Source organism: Rhamphochromis longiceps, linkage group LG5, assembly GCF_057381845.1.
Source record: "Rhamphochromis longiceps isolate RC_006_pf linkage group LG5, R_longiceps_female_GT1.1, whole genome shotgun sequence".
NCBI lineage: Eukaryota > Metazoa > Chordata > Actinopteri > Cichliformes > Cichlidae > Rhamphochromis > Rhamphochromis longiceps.
Window position 1 is genome coordinate 9,539,918 of NC_140561.1, and position 17,191 is coordinate 9,557,108.

Below are 17,191 nucleotides of genomic sequence, written 5' to 3' on the forward strand. Positions count from 1 at the left end.
GCCAGGTGGCGGCTGACATTGGAAGGAAAATCAGGCATGGCGCTTCAAAACTGTCAGGGAAGAGGAGAGAAGATGAAAGGAAGGGTAAAAGAGAAAAAAAGAGCAAGAAAGATAGTCACTTTATCCCTTGGGCGCATAGAAGTGCCATTCGGCTCAGCTCTGCTTTGTCAGTTGCCTTAGAGAGGTGAAGATCCATGGGTGTTCATGCCCAGTCGCGGCACAGTGGAACTATGATCACTAGCCTTTGGAGGTGATGAGATCTACTGTGACTGCAGTGAGTCTTACCTGGCTCTCCCCCAGGTGACTAGTTTCTAAAGCAGCACACTCTTTTTCTCTGGCTGACATGCTTTGTGACAGGCCACTTCAAGAGGTGACTTTCAAAAGGCCCGACTCCCATCAGCAGTCCAAATGAGAGCGCAGTAATGTTGCCTGGATAAAGCGTATTAAGTCTGCTGACTTTCAATACTTTTCTTATTGCCTTTGAGCACCCATCAGAAAACCCCCAAACAATCAATCAGTTGATCCCCCCAAAGACCCATCTGATGCCGTACAGTAGCAAGTGCGTGTCACGCTGTGCAAGAGGGCTCTAATAATCTCGCTTTACAAGATGATTGAATGACGCAGACATGCTGAAGTGTAGCATGATAGCTTTTAGGTTAGGTTGTTTCATTGCGATGTGATGAATGCTCGGCTAATTGGAATGCACTGAAAGAATATTTAAGCGAGCTATGAAGAGCTAAATCAGCTGCACAGTTTAGATTCGCCGCGTACGACTGATGAGTAATTTTGTGCCGCGTTTTCCCACATGAATTTTAAAATGAACAAATACTTTCACGGATGCTGGAAAAAAAACTATTCTGATCGCTAACATATTCTGTCAGTACAGAGAAATGAGCTATGCACCGTACTTGCTAGCTGTTTTTAGGAGAGGTGTCTTTGTAGTCGAAAGCACTAGAAGATGTTAGGAATAAAGAATGATTTTCATTCTTTTTGAAAACAAAGAAAAATGCAGAATTACAACCTCATTTTTAAGGTAATTCTGCTTTATGTAGCCACACACAGTAACTCCCCTTTTCCAGATAAGAAAATTAACATTTGCTGCTGTGTTTCGCTGCATGTTCCTCACGGCCATCACATGCATGCAGCCCATGTAAAATAATATTTACTCTTTACACTGGGAGTTAGACTCATATCTTGCTTGAGCTTGTGTAATTAGAGAATAATTATGATTGCTTTGCCAATTAGCTCGACTGTGTTTGTTTTGTGTGTCCTGTGTGTAGCGGGTAGTTGTTTACAGGGGGTTTGGAGGCCGGTTGGTTAGATAGTGCCTGAAGGACGGCCAATAGGGTTATTTGCTCTGAGTACATCTGCCATGTCAGTTGTTTGTGTTTGAAAGATGCAAAAATCAGCGGCCCGGAGTCGCTGTGATTGTATTGGATGTTATGAAATGTAAAAGCATCCCAGAGCCACAGGCTGGAAGATTAATTAACGCTACATCTCTTACTTAACCTTATTTCTCTCTTTCAGAGCATATCAGGGGATCTGATGATTCGTAACATCCAGCTGAACCACGGTGGGAAATATGTCTGTGTTATTGACACTGATGTGGAAAACCTGTCCACCTCTGCCATTTTGGTCGTCAAAGGTAAGAGAAGGGCCAGATTTCGGTTGCTTTTGTGTGAGCGCCGTAGCACGGCTACCACAGAGCGTGTGTAAAAGTATTCAAAGCAAAAAAAGTTTGACAGAAGGGTGCGAAACATCCCCGAGGCTCTCGCTAAAGATACACGATGGGGAAGCAAAAATGTCTGTCTCAGTCTGTAACGTCAGCTCCTGTTTACAATATATACTGTACTTGTTACTGAAATGCAGTAATGGTGTACACGCTCGCTCTGAGGTAGCTGAAGTAGCTTTGTTGATATGTGCCTGGTGTATCTGGCTCCGTGTACAAGCGTATCTCTGGTGATTTACATTGGTATTCCTGCCCTAAACAAACTCTAATAGCTGTCCCAGGTGCTTTGAGAAGGCAATGTTTATCACAGAAAATGACTGTAATTGGCTCATTTACACACCAGCAAAATATCATGGAAAGCATTTGAATAATGGAGCAGCAAAGCAAACGGCTATAACATGGTAAAGACTGAGCATGTTGTAGTCGCAAACACTCGCTTTTCTATTCTTTCCTTTTTCTACTTACTGATGTCTCCTCCTCATGAAGCACCTATTTCCTTTTCTAATAAACGATCCCATTCACTTTATCTTTCCACAGCCGGTGAACTCATCACTTAAGAATCCCACACTCGCACACATACACACACATAAAGCGTGTACACACCAAGGGCGCAGCCCTTAATTAAAGCGAGTGTGATGGCCTTGATATGTAACAATGTGTACAAGTCTTTATGAGCTTGATGAGAGGAGGCTTTTTTAAATGGGTGCTCACCTTGGGTTCACCCTCGTCACTGTCTGATTGATGCAGGTCCCCCAGGTCCTCCGGACAAGGTATCAGTGGAGGAAATCACAGACAGTACAGCACAGTTATCCTGGACTCCCGGAAGGGACAACGGCAGCCCCATCACCGGCTACATCATCCAGGCTCGAACTCCTTTTACCGTGGGCTGGCAGGCTGTAGACACAGGTACGCTGAAAAGAGGCTTCTGTAATATTTATTTTGCCTGGATATTTATTTGCTCATCATTCAGTTGGAGTCCAGTTGTTTAGCGTTCAATTATTTTTCTATTAAAGAACTGAATTTCCACTTTGCAGTGCCAGAGGTGGTCAATGGTAACATGCTGACAGCCACGGTGGTGGGTCTGAATGCGTGGGTGGAGCACGAGTTCAGGGTGGTGGCACGCAATGCTGTAGGGCTTGGCGAGCCTAGCCCAGCCTCAGCCAAGACCAGGACGGAGGATGCAAGTATGTACATCAAAAAAATTTAAGCTACACACATTAACAGATATAAGCACCGATGGATCAGCTTTACTTTAAAATGTTCACTTTCTGGGACTCTATGTCTTCCTTGGCAAAAAATGAGTTGAGATTATAGCACAACCACAGAACTGTGGAAAATCAATTCCAAAAGTGACGCTTATTTTATTTGTGTTGGCGGTTGTTGATGTTATTGCCAGTTTGCTTTACGGCGGAGCGCTTTTTTTTTTACAAAAACACTTGCAATGGTGTGATAGTGAGCTAAAGTTAATATGTCCAAGAAAGTGACTGCTATGCTACAGATGATTTCACAGGAATGAATACCACATACTTCATTAGGTAGAAACGATAAATTGCTTGATAATTAAACTTCAAATCACCCAATCACATAGTAGCAACTCAGTGCATTATAGCATTTTAGATATGGTAAAGATTACCTGCTGAAGATTAACCCAAGTATCAGGATGGAGAAGAAAGGTGAAACTGCTGATCTGCTGGGTTTCCCCACACATCCATCTGTAGTAGATCCCAACCAATATAGGGTTTTTTTTTTTTTTTAGGATATCAATACCGATATTTGGTCAAATCTGATATTCCAATATATTCGATATATAACAGATTTCACCAGCATTGGTTATAGGGCTGGGTCATATCATACCGTTAAGGTTGGGCAACGATAAGAAAATGAAATATCGCGATAGAATATGCGCAGTGCCTTTGTTTTCATACAGACATGGCGGAAAAAGCATGTCGGTGACGGAGAATGAGAAGGGTGAAAGCGGATCGTTGAATGAAACGGATGTGCCAGAATTGGTTTGTAAAAATGCTGCAACTTCAGTGGTGTGGAACTGGTTTAGCTTTCGTCCGTCAGATACACAACAAAGCACTATTTTTGGTAGAGCATGCTAGCGGGCCGTTGTTATTACCGTGTTTTTTGGAAAATACGGCACACTTAAACACCTTTGGTTAAACTGTCAGCAAGGAATTTGCATTTGCACTGTTACATTTTTATATAACTTTAATGCACATAAAAAACAGCTGCTTGTTTAAGTGAAAATACATTGATGTTTTTTTTTTTTGCACTAATAAAGTTGTGGAGTTTTAAAGTATTTTGTCTAGTATCAATTATATCGTCAGTTATATCGTTATCGCAAATTTTCAAATGTATATCGTGATAAATATTTTTGGTCATATCGCCCTGCTCTAATTGGTTATGGTTAGTCATATATTTACTCATTACCCTGCAGTGCTCGGATCAGCTGGTTAATGTTTTTGTGGCACTTCAAAGCTGTGTTGCCAACAGGGACGTTGCAGAATGCCCTCTAGTGGACAAAGTATGTAGTAAGAATGAACTGTGTTTCAACCCCCCTCTTCTTTACTTTTTACATTTTCATTTGTGGGAATTTATTGCGAATGATGATACCAACAGATAAGCAAATAGGTAATACTACCAATAGTATTCGCTCGTCTGTAAATTTGTCGGCCCACCAAACTGGACAGGAGTTTGGAAACGCGTTACCTGGTCTGAGGAGTCCGAGTTTCAGCTGCAGCATTCCAGTGGTATGGTCAGTTTGGTGTAAATAACAGCCAGCCCTCCTTGCATCAATGGTGTAGGCGATGTTGGTAAAATAGGGTGTGGGACAGTTGTTCTGGCAGATCCTGATCTCATTAGTAACAACTGAGCATCGTTTCAGCATCAGTTTTTTTGTTGACCATGTCCTTGTTTACCTCAAACTGATTTCTTGAACATGACAGGAAGTTCACAGTACTCAAATGTCATCAGATCTCAATCCAATACTTTGGGATGTGGTGAAACAGGAGATTCACATTCATGAATGTGCTGCCAGCAAATCCGGAGCAACTATGTGATGCTATCGTGTCAACATGAACCAAAATCTCTGACAAATGAATTAAGGCAAAGACTTAAGGCAGTTCTGAAGGCAGAAAGGGTTCCAAACCAGTACTAGCAGGGTGTAAATAATGAAGTAGCTTGAAAAACCAAGAAACTCCATGGTGTTTCCATTTGAAATGTTTTGAAATTTAGAGAGATACACAAGTAAAAATGAACATAAGGTTTGCGATTTACAAGTATTTATAGTGGTTCCACATTTTGTTGTGTTATCGCCTTATTCCAACACTGGTTAAATCCACACAAAATACCCCATAATAAAAAAACATGACCACAGTAATGCTGCCACCACCATGCTTCACTGTAGGGTTGGCATTGGCCTGGTGATGAGCAGTCCCTGGTTTCCCCAGACATGGAGGCTTGACATTCAGACCAGCAGTTCAATCTTCATTTCATCAGACCAGAGGATTTTGTCCTTCAGGTGCTTTTTGGCAAACTCCAGGCAGGCTGTGATGTGCCCTTTGCCGAGGAGTTGCTTCTATCTGGCAACTCTACCATACAGGCCTGATCGGTGGAATGCTGCAGAAATCCGGTTGTTCAGTGATGACGCGACGAATCCTACTTCCGGGTCTAAAGTAGTCTGCGTTTAATATGGCTTTTGTGTTGTTAACATGTTTAATGTTATGTATTTTCTTCTATTTAGTCTCAAAAAGCTCCTAAAACAGTCAGTGATCACTGTTGACCTCCCTCGGCTTTTATTACCACTAATCATTTATTTAAGCTCAGTTTTTAAAACCTTAGGATGTAACTACAGCCCAGCCCATGCAGCAGTATATAAATGACTAACCTCGTATTGTGGATGGATTATCTCAGTTGTTCTCCTGGCTGAAGTCTGGTCCTTTTACAGCATCCTGCCATGCGATTACATTTCTTCCTGACCACCAAGAACACTCACGTTAACTTTTATCGAGTGGAAAAAAAGTTAGCTTGTTTATATTATGCTAACATAGCTGTGTCGCTAGCGGTCACGTAGCACATCATTATATACCAGCTAGCCAAACTTCAGTAACCCAACAATCGTCACTGCTGTTTAGTTTTCTGTCTTCATTTATGTTGGAAGTGATAACAGAGCTGTACGTTTGAATTTGTTTCCAAAACCCCGCAGTCAGGACATGCTATATTGTATTTAGATAGAAGCTAGCGAGCTAACTCCCTGCTAACTTCTAACTCCGTTAAATGTCATAAATTCCGTTTTCATGGATGCCTGGATGTTAAACTCAATTGTTACACCCGGTAGAGCAGAACACTGATCATTTTATTAAAGATGAAAGACTTTAGACAGTTTTTCAACTCTCAGTAATGCCATAGTGATCGTTTGATATATGGACCTGCAGCGAAGTTTAGACCCAGACACGGCTAGTGACGTCAGACTGAACAACCGGATAGGTGGCCTTCTGGAAGCTTCTCTTCTCTCCACAGTACAACGCTGGAACTTTATCAGGTTCTTGGTCACCTCCCTGACTGAGGCCATTCTCCCTGATAACTCAGGGAAGACTCCTGTTAGTTCAAAACTTTTTCTGTTTACAGATGATGGAGACCACTGTGCTCATTGGGACCTAAAGTGCTGCAGAACTGTTTCTGTGCCTCAGTGCAGTCCTGTCTTGGAGGTCTGCAGACAATTCTTGAGCTCAGTTTTATGTGTTAAAGGCTGTGAATACTTATGTACATGTTATAGTTTGGGCTTTTATTTAAAAAAAAATTGCAAGAATTTCAAGCACATTATCACTTTGTTATTATGGGGTAAACTGTAAGGTTTATACTTTTTCTAAATATTATTTTGCATTTTTGCTACTGATTGGAGTAAAGTCTGACCTTGTCCTGTGTGTTTGCCCCTGGTCAGAATAGAGAAGAACTATCTGGCTATGGACCTTAGATTTTGTGTCAACTGGAAACGGATCCTTCACACTCTTGCTCTGTCACTTTACTAAAAATGAAGCATTTATAGGCTAAATCACTCGCTTTAGAAGTTCACTTTGTAGAAGGAACTAAAACAGCTTATTTCAGACAGAGGATGAACTGAGGCACCAAGAACGGAGGACTAGTCTGAACTGGGAATCATGGAAAGCTACTCTAGTAGAGTCAAAGAATATAGAGCATCAAATAAGCATAACGGGTACGCTTTAACAATTTTAAGGCTTCTTTGATGAGCCTGTCATTTTACTCTATCCTATGTTGCCCCGTCTCTTGAAAATAGCCCCTTTTTAGCCCCTTTGCAGACCTGGCGTACGTAGCTTAAAACATGCATCTTCTGCTTCAGTAGAGCAGCATGCAAAGCCTTAAAGTGTTACAGAAACTCTCAAATATTTTCTAAATCATAACATTTTATATTTTTCAGTTATATTTTTCATATAACTTTGTTTATATATAATGATTGTTTTATTGTAGTTAAAGTTGTAGGTATGGCAAAAAAAAGAAGGATATCAAGTCTGGGTAGGAAAAAAAAGGAATCTCAATTCCAAGCATTCAACCACTCCTGGGCTTCAAACACAAACGCTGCTTACTAAATCAGGGCTCCACTTACGAAAGGATACTATGAGGACGTGCTTGAGTGCTCCTCCACCTACACTGTCGTTTTTTCCAGCACGCTGCAGTGCACAAACAGCCTAATGGGAATTGAAAAGGAGTGGGTTGAGTCAAATGTCATTTGCAAAATATTACAAATCTTGGCTTGTGGTGTATGCACGCTGACATTTGGGCAAAGTCTGTAAGTCACTATTCTCTGCAATGCTTGTGTTTGCACAAAGTGGGGGATTTGTGGGGTGTAAAATGGAAGGCGAAGTATCTGCAGCCTGGCATACTCGTCATAAGGTTACAAGTCGAGGCTTGTCGTTGAGCTTTGTAAACTGTGTTCTAATTGCTCCCCTTTGGGCTTTACCTCTCAGTTCCCGATACAGCTCCCACTGATGTTGGAGGTGGAGGCGGCACAAAGTCTGAATTAGTGATAACATGGGAGGTAAGTCATCTGTCACATTTTACTGTTCTCTCCATTGCCGGGTAATGGTTTTGCTTAATTGTGCAGAATTGAAAGGAGCAATTTTATGACCCCCATTAGAAGGAGACACCATTCATCTGGCTCAGCCCCCAAGTGCCATTTATTCCTCCAAAAGCAGGGATGGGGACACTTTCTTTAGAAAGAACTGTGCTCTTTAGCCACAATCACATATGAAAAGAAAAGATAAGGTAAAAGGCATTTGTGGAGGCTTCTAGGTGGTGGCAGCTGAGAAAGGGGCTGTGTCTGTTCACAATATCCCTTAGTCGAGGCACAGTGCAGAGACGGGCCTGTCTGTTTTTTTGTCTGTATGCGTTTTAATATCACTATAGTTTTGTGTTTTGCTCCCAGCCTGTGCCCGAGGAACTGCAGAACGGAGAGGGCTTCGGCTACATCATCGCCTTCAGGCCTGTGGGCACGGTCACGTGGACGCGAGCGGTTATCTCCACACCCGCGGCGCGTTACGTCTTCCGAAATGACACCATCCCACCCTTCTCGCCTTTTGACGTCAAAGTGGGGGCATACAACAACCGAGGCGAGGGGCCCTTCAGCTCGATCGCCGTCGTGTACTCGGCAGAGGAAGGTAGGGTACAGACTTCTCAGCCTGGCGGCAGAGAGTGACGCTTAAATAAGCTATAATCTCCCTCCTTATAACCATGACCTTGAATAGTAATCATGAAATGAGCTGCTTTTTTTCCAGTGCTGTTATTTCCTTCCACTCTCAAGCTGGGAATGCCAACTTGATATTAGTTATCGTGCTGGTAGATTACAGGAAATCCTAGCAGACTCTTACCACACCGCACTGTCAGGGAGGTATCCTGTTAATTGAATTTGCCGGGCAGATAGTCTTCCCTTATGTCAGTCACAGATCCCATTAAAAGAGAGCGGGGGAAATAGCTTTTCAGTGAAACTACAGGTCTATTTTGTGCCTTACCTCTTATTGCTATTAGTGTGTGTGATGGTGTTGGATGAGTCTGTGGGATTCTTACCACATTTCTGCTCTATTTCTGCAGTCCCCAGTGTGGCTCCTAAGAGGGTTAGGGCTAGAAGTGTGTCTGCAGCACAAATTGAAGTGAGCTGGGAAGCTCTTCCCACCATCCCTGAAAGAGTGCTTGGATATGAGGTACGAACTGCTACAAAATCATATTCTTTTCTCTCTTTTTTTATTTCCCTTTCAAATAACATGATAAGTGGGTCTTTCCCGGTGCCTTGTTTATCCGTCTTATCCATTATTTGTTGTTTTTTTTTTAAATGAGTCTCTCTCTTTAGCTTATGATATTCTCCGGTATCTTTGCATATATCTCAGAAGAGATTTTGTTTAATGCGTTACCATCACAAAGTGATCGCAATACTTTGGCACCCCAACACTGAACCCATGAGAGGAAAAAAAAAATCCCTCATCGCTTCAAGAATGCAAAGAAGGCTTTGCTGTTTTTAGTCTCCCTCCTCCTGTGCTCTTTCAGTATCTGTCACCTCTGGCCCCTTGCACAAAGCTCTGCAGTTGCCATAGTGCTGGCCACATTGTGCTTTCAGAACAGAGCTCAATTCTCCAAATGTGGTTCTGAAGTGGATTTGGGCTGCTGAATCTCAATAGGCCACCAACAGTATGGAAAGCAAGGACTACACGTGTGAGGCACTCAGCTTTTAAGGAGATGTTGTTGGGCTTGTAAATTCAGTCGACGTTCAGATTTAATAATCCTGCTGAAAAGATTTGATTTCTGATCTTTATTAAACAAATTGGAAATACAACAATTTATGGGCAATTGAAAAACAGGGGTATCCCGTAGGACAGGCTTCACATTTCAATTAAATGAGGGTCATTAAAGATGACCCACAGCAAGCGGCAAGTTTGCTTTATCAAATATCGCGTCACCTGCACCTCTAAGTGTTGGCTAAAAGCCTGAGGGAAAGTTAGCTCAGCATCTAGTTTTACAGACCTGATGCTTTGCTAAACTAAAGTATTCTTTTAAAAACAATATTCTCAAGATTTATCCATAACCTCTTTTCTTTAAGATCCACTTTCCTTAGACTTAGAAAGACTTAAGGCAGAATTTTTGATCCTGGGTCAGTGATCATATGGCTCTCTAGTGCCCTCTGTATATAAGTAGGGCGGCTGAGACTCAACTAGTGAAAAATGTATTATTCACCACCTCCTCCCCCTCCCTTTCTGTAATACAAACAGCATTTCAGATTTCACGATGGATTATGAATTTTAATAATGCAATGAAATGCACCACTTGAATCTTTGCACCTGGGAGCCTGACATTTTTTTTACCCTTCTTCTCCTACCAGGTCATGTACTGGGAAGATGACACCAAGCCTGACACTATTGGCAAAGTGCGCTTATCTGGAAACTACACGCTGGTTAATATCACAGGGCTGAAAGCAAATACGGCGTACTACCTGTCTGTGGCTGCTTTCAATACGGCTGGCCCTGGGCCACAGTCCGTGCCCATCAACAGCACCACAAAGAAACCACGTGAGTCCATCCCCAGACGCACATTGAAAGTATCTTTACATGGTAACCTTCAGTTTGGCATTGGACTGTCCTCACCATGCTGGGTGTTGCATTTGTTCAGCTTTACTGTTAGTGCTCAGACTGTTCCTTTTTCCAAACAGAAGTAGCCCTAACTGCGTCACGCCTGCAACAAATCCAGGAAGTCGTCTTTAGTTTGGCAAATCTGTTTAAACAGCCCCTGCAGGTTTAGACCACATTTGTGCTTATTTTTTCCTATCTTTGTATGCTCTTATGTTTTTTCCTTACACCTCTGAAACTGGTCATAGCCAAAAGCTGTCCCCCTCTGAGCTTGGCTCTGCTGGTGGTCTCTGCTTGTGGACAGTAGGGAGTCCCCACTCTCGCCAAGAGCTTGCTTATAGGAGATCTTTGTCTGATCTTTGGGGTTCTCTTCTATTATAAATAAGCTCCTCTGAGATGAACTGGCATTATAACAATATATAAAAATATGTGAATGTATTTTGGAAATCTCAGAATGGAAAGAGCAGGAAAAACTCTATTCAGTACACAAATATCGATAACATGGGGATAAAAATAACAGAAAAGAAATTTGTATTCTCCTCATCAGATGAGCAGTATACAAAAGAGTAGTTTTCCAGTTTGCATTAGGACATCAAATTTGAAAAATCAAGCAGATTTCCTTTAAGAATCACTTTCTGATGGGTTGGGCAATTTTGTTTTATTCTTTTTACCCTCAAGCAAGTCGAGAGGATTGTTAGCCACTACCATGGATATGAAACTAACTCGTGGTATTCAAACTTGGATCCCGAGTCAGCGATTCATAGTCAGTTGAAAAGTCAGTTCAAATATAAAGATAAATGTAATATATAAGGAACATTTATGTCAGGAAAAGAAGTGCAGTGTGTCCAATATTCTTTTTACTTTATCTTTGGGCCCCTGATACGACTGTGCCATATCACATTATGACAACGCTCACTTCTCTCAGGGTCCTGCTACTGCATGGCTCGGGTTATTAGCCAGCTAGCTAAGCTGTCGAGCACCAAGAAATATTAGAAATAATGGCATTAAACTTAAACCCAGCGAAATCTCTGTTAAGTTTGTGACACGGTCCTTGTGTCTCATGTGAGGAATCCCCAGAGTGTCTGAGAAAAAAAAAAAAAAAGAAAAAGATAAAATAAAACGGGATGAACAGTCAGGATGAGGTAGAGCTTGCCAGTAGGAGTTTCCAACAACATTTTCTCCTTTGTTAGGGCTAACCTGACTCCAGCTAAATGACTCTCTGCCTCTGAGATAGGTACAGTCTGGCCTTCCACTAGCATTAGTTTTGGGACACCAACAGTTTTCTCATATTATCACTAAGTGTTGTCTACAGTGCAGTTTATTGACTTTGTTGGAAATTCAACAAAAACCAAGAATTTGAATGTTTCTCCAGAAAGATGCTTTTAAAAAAAAGGCAACCAGCATATCCTCTGTATACTTACTTCTGATTTCTTTTGTAGCTCCAGATCGGCCTCCGCTCAACATACAATGGAACATGATTGGCTCCACACTTACGCTGCACTGGAACCCTGTAGTAGCCATGGAGACAGAGTCAAAGGTCACTGGGTATTTGGTAAGTCCCACTATTTTGCAAAGCTGTGATTTATCTCCAGAAACAATAATGTTGGTGTTTGCATTAGCTCATTTTCCGGAGTCACTCCCCCTTGCCTCAGGTGATGCTGAAGAGACATCGCTACAATGACATCCTTACTGTGTTGACCAACCGAACCACTGCTGAGCTCAGCCTCTCAGCCAACGACAACTATCTCATCCAGATCAAAGCCGTGAGCGAGGGCGGCGAAGGTGTGGGAAGTGAGCCTATCCACATCCATAAATTAAGTGAGTTTCTTGTTTTTTCCTTTTTTTAACCACTGATAAATCTTACAGGTGAATTCATAATTTAGAGAGAGCATTAAATTTTTCTTCATTGCATCCTTTTCCAACCAGGTGTAATAGACAGTGCGAGAAAAGCGACCTTTTTAGAAATGCGTGCACGGTGTCATCCATCTCTGCCATTGGGTTATTATTCCTTGTTGACTGGCTGCTCAGCGCAGCAGCATATAAAGCAGTTCTGTGCTCCCATCCCGCTGCTGTGCAAAATTGTGAGGCAGCTCGATTTGGCGCTCTCCTCTTTTGATATGATACCAATTTTATCTTCTCGGGATACTTAGATAGCCTCTCCTGTTGAAAGGCACTAATAATGTAGATATAGGAAAGTGTCACGCTCGGTTTTTGATTTACGATGACTTGTCAGAAATTTAGAGGATAGCACAGCAGAGTGCGGGTTTTCTTCCTTTGAGTTGAGAGGTAGTTCTGGTTCTTAACGAGCTGCTCTGTGGGTTTTCGGTTGCAGGTATGGGAGCGCGGGGCTCGGGCGCGAGTCACCTCAGCCCGCTGTGTCACTCTGCAGTCCTCATCGTTGCTCTGCTCCATCTGGTGATCTTTAATCACAGCCGATGGAGTGCTCTCCCTCTCTCCCCCTCCATCCCTTCAGTCAGCCTGTCCTATGTTAACCCTCCACTGGACTGGCACAAGGCCCGGGTTTCAGCGGCTGGACTGGGGAAGGCTGGAAAAGACCGGACTGCGCCAAACTCTTAAAGAGACCGTGCCACTTCTTCTTAAAGGACCATCAGATAGAGATGTGATGATTTGCGTGCATGAAATCTTTTGGTATTTTTTCCAGTGTCATAAGTGCCACCGTGCTTTAGGTTTCATTTTAGAAGTTCTGATGTCTACATGACTTATCTTAGTATCTTTGGAGATACTAATGCCTTAAAACCGACTTTACATATATAGTCCATACCAAAGTAGGTAACAGAGGCTGCTTGTTTTACCCTATAAGAAAAAAAGAAGTTATTGTCTCAGCAAATTGATATAATATAACGATAGATTGCATCCATACTTGATCATCTCACAAGTCATTAAAACCACACTTATCCAGTATTTGTGCAGCCTTTTCGAACAAAAACATCCATTGCAGGCTTAAAGTTCTACAAGGTTTTGTCAAATGTGTGAAAGATGAATAGCCAACTGATCAACTGTGTCCAAATCCCACTTAACCTGTGCACTCAAATAAACTTAAGACTGTTCAAGAGCCATAGGCTCCTGAGCTAAGTTTCCCCTCCCAGTACTCTGATAGATCGTGGCATTTTACTGTGTTTCATGCTCCTCTAAATAATAAATACCTATCCACATTTTCAGCCTAGCAGAAAAAAAAAGCCCAGATTCCAGAGAATAGAAACGTTTGGTATTTCAATGTCGAGCAGATCCCATGTGTACTGTTCCTCCTCTACATTTAGACGACCTGTATACTAGATCAGTTCATCGTATCGAGAACATGTACCATCTACACCCCAGATGACCAGCTGGCCCGGTGCACAGTGGACTTTGGGATAACAGTGCCTTCGGTAGAGGTATATTAATTTTTTTTCCTCTTTCTTTCCTCTTCAGAGAGCTTAGAAGAGAGATTCGTGTTGCAGCAGAGGTATTGTTTGCTTTTCTTTTCTGCAGAAATTAGTTAGAAAGGATAGGAACCTTGGCATGTAGAAGAACCCATTATCGGAAATGGTATGTTGATTAAATTTTCATTGACACACCGGAGCACCTACGACAAAAGGGGATTGGAAGCTTTAGGAAAGCCGCAATGGATTGAGATATATGACGGAAATTCTGGTCTCAGTATTTATGGTCTGTGGTATAATAAATGTATGACTCCATCCGTAGCATAATTTATGGGCTATTAAGGTATCAGAATAATTGATGCGAATACCGTGGTGAAAGAGCCCTGACTGGAAATGGAGCAAAAGGCATGGCTGTCATTTTACCCCCACCTCATCGCTGTCGGTTGGACACATACCAAGCTGAACATTAACAAAGGAACATTGCTGCTCTGCTGAGGGAGCTACTTTTCACGCCTTTTTATCATGTGGATGAGTCTGTCAAAAGCCACCCAAGTAAAAGCAGAGGTGTGATTGCTGGGGTCCTGACAATGTTCACGTGGAAGGATACAGTCAACCCAACTGCTACACATTACTGTGCCTTTGCCGAACACGGGGCTGCGTACGGTTATTAGCTAGAGACTGTCATCGTCTGCATTTTGCACTCTTTACTCCCCCTCCCTCCCTAAAGTCCCCACCTCAAAGTCGAATGAAAGCACAAGGAATTGATGCAAGGTGACTGGATGTCCTCACTTAAATGTCTGAGCAGGTGTGCGGACCCCAGCGGCCTCGTAAAAAAAGTCCGACATAGTCAGGCTGTCCTATCCGCTCCTTGACTGGTTTCATAAAGCGCCGCGCTTGTTGATTAGACTGCTGCAGACCAGTCAATGGGATATTGATTTTCCTGCCCCATTATTACAGCTGTCACAATTCAGCTGCTTGATTGACTGATGGCCGTGTTCTTATTGCACTTGTTGTGTTACAGTCAGTGATGTTTCAGATGTCCTCCACTACTTTTCTCCCTATCGGAAGACTTCAAAGACATTCTTTTTATTTTCTGTTGTTGTTGTGTTTTTGGTTTGACTAGAAATCACTGTATTTGCTCCGCTTGTAGTGTACTTGTAGATTGTGACTTTGAATTGGAGCAGTGACCTGAAATTGATTAGCTGGTTTATTCTTTTGAGTTGCACATCAAAACAAACCCTGTCGTGCTCCAGCAGCAGTACTACTGTATCTTTCTTTCCAAGAGCAGAAAGGCCCGGTCACACCAGCATTTAAAACGGTGAAATTTCAGTTCCAGAGCAGTTCAGGCTTGCTTTGATCAGTGCAGTCACTTTTCTTGCCTTGAGTTAAACACGGGTGAATTTTTGGTGGCGCTGACATTGCTTACAGCATAAGAATCCAAATAGGGGGAGCTAGCCTGGCTAATTTACTCTGCTGCACTATCAACTTTTATTTAACTGCAGTATGTTTAAGTGTATCCTGCAACAAAAGATCTGTTTCTGTGAGCTTCAGTGGTGCGAATCCTCTCTCTTGCATAAACTGTGTGTCCTTAATGTCCCATTATGACAGTACTAATGACCTGGCAGTTTGCAATCTAGCTAGCTATTTTTTCCCCGGGTTGGAGCTAAATTGGATGAGCCAGCTAAATACGTTTGTGATTTTATCTGATTTAAAGCATAAATGGATTCAGCAGGCATGTGCACCCACCAAGGCAAGGTGGGTGCACATGCCTGTTTAATCTATACTGTTTAATCTATAAGTGCTGTACAGTATACAGATACATCTATCTGTATTCCAATACTTAAATATGATGGACAGTTTGCAGCTATGTACTAAAGTAAAATTTAAAATATTCTCCTATGAAAATGAGTTGGACCAAAGTATCTGAAATTATAGTTCACGTACAAGAAGAAAGTGAGAGTCGTGGCATTTTCCTTTGCACATTTCGTGTTTTTGCATATTATGCATTTTGCTGCATAAACTTTACATGTATATCACATGATTTTTACTTTTGAGGTGCTGACCTTTTTTTTCCATAGCTCTTCACTAGTCTGCTTTGATTGTCAGGCAAGTCTTTAATCATATATGTCTCCCTCTGGAGCCAATCTAGTGCCAAACCTTTTCTACCATTTGGTAAGTCTTCACTGAGTGAATCCTCGGAACAAGATAACAGCGTGGAATAAATAACCCAGTAGACAGAAAGCAGAAGGATTTAAGAGCCCTAGCTCGAGCGTGGTCCTAACTCCACAGTATGTCCAGTAATTCACAAACTGGCCAGTCAAGCTGTGATGCCTGTTTTATGAATTTGGTGTGCAGTTTTCTGGTGTGACCGGGCCTCAAAGCAGCTTGCGTGTTTCTGAGTGGTGTTAATATTTCCATTAATATCCAAATAAGGTAACCTCATCGCCAGATTGCAGGCTAAAAGGTTATTAATTTACAGTACGTAATTATGTGGCAGTTTCTCAAACTGCCTTTTATTTACATAGACGTAGTTGAGCCTAATGTGTAACGTCTGCTCATGTTCACATAAGAAAATTAAAGTATTGTTTCTGACCTTGTGCTATAAAAAATACTACAAAGTACAATCTGAAGAAATAAAGGGATTATTGGAGTGGCTGAAATGTATTGAACACAGAGCAACAACGTATCTATTTATATCCATTCAGTCATTTCAGTCAGTTTGGTTTTTTGTGGTTGTTGCTAGAAGTGCACCAGGTCCAGTGTATATAGCTTGCATATATTTCTTTTTTAAATATGGCCATCAAAGACAACCTTACTGCTTTTCTATAGTGTGTTCTCTGACCTTAATACTGGTGTATTAATCATTGATCTCTGTGAGATACTGACATGTAGAATGGCATTTTCATATTGAAAAGTAACTGTACTGTCTTGTATACTAAAATTGTGCATGTTAATCATTGTTTGTGAATTTGTGTTGAGTTTTTTTCTAAAACTATAAGTTAATAAAAATGTTTATTCCAGCTGCTGGTGTTTTCTCTTGCTTTTAGCCAGTTACTAACATACAAGGAGCTTTCTTTAATTTGGAATCCAAAACAAGGACCCCAGGGGGCCCCCGAGCCCTAAAGTGCTAGTGAATGTTTGGTAATTTGATTGATTGCATATTTGTATGAGAATTTGCTACAACAAAGTACAATAACAACTAAAAGGTCTATGTTATTAGCTGAGCTATTCCTGAGTGTTATTATTGTTGTTTAAATTGTTCTCAGCTAAATTAAGTTTTAACAGAATTACCACAAACTGACTAACACCAATAAAACCTGCATGGAGCCGGGATGTGTTTATTCCAGCTGGAATATTGCTTAGTTTCTGAATCTCAGGGCAAATTATGCAGTTGCAGTTGTCACTATGTGCAATGTGGAATTTTGCACAACAGGGTGCTGTAAACACTGCAA

General features: G+C 41.7%; 1 protein-coding gene across 2 annotated transcripts in view; it reads left to right on the forward strand.

Moving 5' to 3' along the window:
• The window catches only part of cntn3b (contactin 3b), a 56,303-nt gene extending 39,596 nt beyond the window's left edge, over positions 1-16,707 (forward strand). For both annotated transcript variants that reach the window (XM_085405667.1, XM_085405668.1), the window contains exons 14-23: positions 1,528-1,645; positions 2,477-2,635; positions 2,764-2,913; positions 7,717-7,787; positions 8,175-8,406; positions 8,837-8,946; positions 10,116-10,302; positions 11,799-11,911; positions 12,012-12,177; positions 12,692-16,707. In XM_085405667.1, the coding sequence (XP_085261793.1) occupies positions 1,528-1,645; positions 2,477-2,635; positions 2,764-2,913; positions 7,717-7,787; positions 8,175-8,406; positions 8,837-8,946; positions 10,116-10,302; positions 11,799-11,911; positions 12,012-12,177; positions 12,692-12,936 (1,551 nt within the window). In that variant the 3' untranslated portion in view covers positions 12,937-16,707. The remainder of the gene's footprint in view (positions 1-1,527; positions 1,646-2,476; positions 2,636-2,763; positions 2,914-7,716; positions 7,788-8,174; positions 8,407-8,836; positions 8,947-10,115; positions 10,303-11,798; positions 11,912-12,011; positions 12,178-12,691) is intronic.
• Positions 16,708-17,191: the final 484 nt, after the last annotated feature.